The sequence below is a fragment of the Ceratotherium simum genome, chromosome 26, assembly GCF_057802395.1.
Source record: "Ceratotherium simum simum isolate JZ-2026a chromosome 26, ASM5780239v1, whole genome shotgun sequence".
NCBI classification, from domain to species: domain Eukaryota; kingdom Metazoa; phylum Chordata; class Mammalia; order Perissodactyla; family Rhinocerotidae; genus Ceratotherium; species Ceratotherium simum.
In genome coordinates this window covers 32547719-32552371 of record NC_141925.1, presented here as the reverse complement: position 1 = coordinate 32552371, position 4653 = coordinate 32547719, and the positions used below count along the sequence as shown (strand labels likewise).

At 64.0% G+C, this 4653-nt stretch overlaps 1 protein-coding gene across 1 annotated transcript; it reads right to left on the bottom strand.

Moving 5' to 3' along the window:
• Positions 1-326: 326 nt before the first annotated feature.
• Positions 327-4303, bottom strand: UNCX (UNC homeobox). Its single transcript, XM_087449217.1, has 3 exons — positions 4027-4303; positions 3591-3766; positions 327-1543 (listed from the first exon to the last, which is right to left on the bottom strand). The coding sequence occupies exons 1-3, from the start codon at positions 4301-4303 to the stop codon at positions 407-409; spliced, it is 1590 nt and encodes a 529-aa protein (XP_087305343.1). The 3' UTR covers positions 327-406.
• Between the last annotated feature and the right edge of the window lie 350 nt (positions 4304-4653).

Here is a 4653-nt window from a genome sequence, read left to right as displayed (position 1 = left end):
CCCTCGGAAATTTGAAAAAGACCGACCCGTGAGCTTGCGTTTGACCAGCTTTATTTATCAAAAATGGTACATATATAAATATTCTTAGACATTTTTGCATTTTACAAGGCTGAGGATTCTTGTTGTGGGTTTTTGGGACTGGGGGGATGGGTTCTTTTTTTTTTTTCCTTTTTCTCCCTTGAGAGGAGGAGGGTCTCGCCCCAAGTCCTGCGGTTGCTGCCTAGGTCTGAATTGATACAGCGTTTTTCTTAAAAAAAAAAAAAAAATAATAATAATAATAAAAGGAAGAAAGAAGAAAGAGAAAAAAGCAGTGTTTCTAAGCCGATCACCTGATTTCGTTGTGTGAGTCGGAGCCTGAGCGAGCGGGCGCGGGCCGGCTGAGCGCCTCTCTTGGCCGCCGCCGCCCTCAGTCCATGTCCACCTCCTCGCCATCCTGCGCGCTGGGTCCGGCCGCGGCGCCTGGCTCTGCGGCCCCACAGATGGCCGGCTCCACAGCGGGACTCGGCGCTCGCGGGCCGGGCCCGGGCCCGGGCGACGGCGCGGGCGGTGGCGGGGCCGCTGGGCAGGCAGCCCTCCCGTCCGCGCAGTCCCCGCCGCCCTCAGCGGCAGCCGGGGCCGGGTCCCGGAAAGGATCCGGGGTCGGGGCCCCCGGGGAGGCGGCGGCGTCGGGGCTGCGGCGCGCGAAGGCCGAGTCCGGAGCACCACCGGGCCCCAGGAAGGCCCCGAAGCTGGCCTGAGCGGGCGGCGCCGGCGGCGCGGCGGGCGCAGGCGGCGCGTCCTTGGGCGCGGGCTCCGGACCCGTGCCCCCCTTGAGCGCGGCCTGCGGCACCAGGAAGCCGAGCGGCTGCGTGATGGGGTACAGCAGGAAGTGGCCCTTGCCGATGAGGGTCCGCGGCGCGCACGGCAGGCCGGGCGCGAAGTCCAGCCCCGCGGCGGCGGCGGCAGCAGCGGCGGCTTTCCGGCGCGGCGGCGAGTCGGACAGCAGGCTCTCCACGCTGAACGGGCTGGCCTTGGGCAGGCCCGAGGCGCCGCGCTCAGCCGCCGCCGCCCCGGGCGCACACGGGGCCGCGTCCTTGTCCGCGGGGCGGCCTAGCCGCAGCTGAGGGCCAGTGCCGCTTCTTTGGCTCGGGTAAAAGGCTGGGTCGCAGGTGCCGGGCGCCGGCAGCTCACCTGGCGGTGCGGGCGCGGACCCGGCAACACCGGCAGCGTTCGCGCTAGGGCCCTTGGCAGCGGCGGCCGGCGGCGGCGGCTCGGGCGGCTCCGGGGACAGGCCACCGCCGCCGCTGTCGCTGTCGGAGCTGGGTGCGCTGTGCAAGGACAGGCCTCCGGGCGAGTGCAGGTGGCGGCTCTGGCTCTTCAGCAGCTTCTTCTCGTGCTTGCGCTTCTTCTTCTCCATCTTCTCCAGTTCCTTGCGCGCGATCTCCTCTGGGTCCATTGGCTCTCCACTGCACGTGGTAGGGTGTGAGTTGTGTGCCGGCCGCCCCGGGCCCTTCTTCGTGTTTTCCTTCTTCCTCCACTTGGCCCGGCGGTTTTGGAACCAGACCTAGAGCAGCCGGATAGGGGAAAGGAAGGCACAATCAGGCAGCGGGCTTGCCGCTGGGGCTGCGGGACTCCCCACTCCCCCCAGACAGGCCTGCACAACCTCGGCTCCGGCCAGGGAGCGGGAGCCAAGCCCCGAGGCCGGGTTGGCCCTGAGCTGGGTTTCCACACTCAGGCTGCAGGTTCCAAAGAACATCTTTTCCACCAGAAAGAGGTAGATGGGGCCTCTTGGCCAACTTCCGGCTCCGGCTTCTCACCTCGGGGAACTGGGAGCTGCCCCTTGGCTGGGTAGGGCCGGTCTGGCCCCTGACCGAGGGCGTCGGGTTCCTGGTCGGAAGGCAGAGAGTAAGGCCCCTTCTTGCCCCTCCTGGCTTCTCACAGCTCGTGTTCTAAGCAGCCGGCCTGGCCTGGCGTTGACGGTCTGGCCCGAGGACCACAGGCAGCTGGGCTCAGCCGGCCTCCACACCTGTCTTCGGCCCCCTGGAGACTGACTCAAAGCCTAGATCTTGGGGTTTCCCATGAAGGGAAATCTGGATGCAGCTTCTTCTAGAAGGGCCTGGGAAGCTGAACTTGGGGGCAGGGGGGCTTCAGCACCCCCCCAACACTTCCCTCACATCCTTCTTTCTGGAGGCTTCAGGCCAGTGCACCAACACTGTGCTCTCAAACAAGTTGTGCTTGGCCTGCGCCGGGGAGGCAGGCAGGAAAGCAAGAGGCCAGCTGCTGCCTTTTGGAGAAGAGGCCTGAGTCCATCCTGCCTCTTCCACCCTCTCTGCAGGCCTTGTCCTGGGGAGCCTCTAGGACTCTGGAGGAACAGCAGCCCTAGACTCTGGCTCCACCGCCAAACAGAGTCAAATCCCGGCTCAGCCTCAGGCATACTACCCTCCCCAAGAGTCTCGACGATTCGAATTCTTTGTTGAGGCTATATAGAGGCCAGGCACAATAGCAGGCCTGGCCTGGTCACAGGCAGCCTTGTCTGTGTGGAGTTGCCAGTATTAAGCTGCAACCTCCCCAAGGCTGTAACTGCCGCCCCCTTTTAAAAAATATTTCTTTTTCTGGTGCAAATTCCAGGTTGCCTTGTCACCAAGACTACTCATTGCTGTATTAGCGGAGAAATGAAGAGGTCTTGACTTCACTTAAGACACTTAGAACAAATTGGATAAAAGGATTTGCAAACAGAAAAGGTCATGAGGGGAGGCCCAGCACAGGACGGGGACACCTTTTTAGACAAAGCTATCTGCACTGAGCAGGCGTCTTGCCAGCTTCGGCCTCAAAGCCCCGCGTCCACAGCTGCTGCGGCGCCTGCACTCACCACCACGCGGCCCAGAAAAAGACCTCTGTACTTCGGGGAAACACCTAATTATGCACGATGCATCTTGAATTTTAATCCACCAAAATGACGCTGTATTTTTAAAACGAATACCGCTGGCAGTCTCCGAATGAAAATCAAATTATGGGGAAAGAGAAAAAGAAAAAGATATATCCCGGGGTATTAAAGATTCAGACACCTTTTTTTTTTTTCCTCAGTGTGTTAATTGTTTTAAGTTTCCGCCTCCCCTTCCTCAGCTGGTCCCTCCTGCAAAGCGATGAATAAATACATGTTTCTATCTGAATATTTTAGAGGCGAAAGGTAAACAAACGCGTTCGCTCCAGGCTGGTGAGCCGAGTCCCTGCGAGGGCGTGGAGGCCCGAGGTCTGCCTTCGCCCGTCCCCTCTAAATCCGCGCGGCCGGCTCCTCCTCGCCGCCTCTCGTGCCCAAGCCTCTGAGACCTCATTTCGCTCGGTCGCCCCGACCCTACGACGCAGCTCCCCGGTTTGGACGCAGCTGCTGTTCTCGAGCCTCCCTGCCGAGCCGCCTTGGCTTTCTGGGATTCTCACCTCCCTGTCCGCGAGGCGCCGAATCCCGGAACAATCCCCCTCCCAACCTTCTGGCAGCGAGCGCGCGGTGGGCTCAGAACCGAGGATGCGGTCTCCCACCCAGAACAAGGGCGGGGCGGGCGCCGGGCAGGCCCGGTGGTGGACGCTGGCTCCCGTGAGGGACGGCGAGTCTTTACCTGGACTCGGGATTCGACCAGGTCCAGGCGCAGCGCCAGCGCCTCGCGCATGAACACGTCGGGATAGTGGCTCTCGTTGAACGCCTTCTCCAGCTCCTCCAGCTGCCAGCCGGTGAAGTTGGTGCGGGTGCGCCGCCGCTTGCAGCCCGGGCTCTCCTTGTCTGGGTCCCCCGAGTCTGCGGGCATGCACAGGACGCCACGCGGCTCAGCCACGCGCCCCGGCTGGATCCACCCTCTGCTGCTACCCGCCGGCCAGCCTGAGTCCGGGGACCGCCGAGAGGGCGGGCGCGCGACCTGGGCCAGGCGGAGGGCGGGGGCCGAGGAGCGCCCCGGAGCCTCAGCAGCCGGCGCCCGTTCTGCAGCCGCCAGCTACCCAACTCCTCCGCCCGACAAGGGTACCCTGTCCCCCAACCCCCTCCCCGCCCGCCGCGCCTACCTGACAGCTTGAAGGGCTGGCTGTCGCCGCCTACCCCGCAGGCGGTCGGCAACAGCGGCGTGGGATTGACCACCGAGGCGGCGGCGGCGGCGCACGAGCCGCTGAGCAGGCCGTCGATGGAGAACGGCACCGCGGCGGCGGCGGCGGCCGACTGCAGCTGGTGGCCGGCCAGCTCGTACACGTGGTGGTGGCCCAGTGGGTAGGGGAAGCCCACCACGCCGCCCAGCGAGCCCCCGAACTGGGCATGCGGGTGCTCCAGGAGGCGGCCGTCCATCATCTCGCGCGGGGGGCCGGCGGGGCCGGCGGCGGGGCGCGGGGGCGCGGGCCGGGGCCGGGGTGGGCCAGCGGCGGGAGGCGCGGATGGCGGCGGCGGCGGCGGAGACAGGGACCCGGAGCCCTACACATGCTTCGCCCGCACTCCGGCGCTTTACTTTATCAACATCAAGCTCCCGGTAATTAGCCGCGGCCCGGGGAATTTGGGACCAATAAGAAGCGCTAATCGGCTCTGACGTCAGAGGCGTGCTGGGTGCAAGAAAACGTTTTCCATATCGATTGCTAATTATACCTGACATGCACCTCAATAAACAGTATCAGGAACTGTCACAACAAGACGGGGGTGGGGGCAGG

What these genes read in the sequence shown, in the direction of transcription:
- UNCX (XM_087449217.1), bottom strand. Translation starts at nt 4,303, where the DNA reads ATGATGGACGGCCGCCTCCTGGAGCACCCGCATGCCCAGTTCGGGGGC. An exon ending in CCAGCCCTTCAAGCTGTCAG is followed by an intron (nt 3,767 to 4,026) that starts GTAGGCGCGGCG and finishes GCATGCCCGCAG; the next exon opens with ACTCGGGGGACCCAGACAAG. An exon ending in TGGTCGAATCCCGAGTCCAG is followed by an intron (nt 1,544 to 3,590) that starts GTAAAGACTCGC and finishes CGGCTGCTCTAG; the next exon opens with GTCTGGTTCCAAAACCGCCG.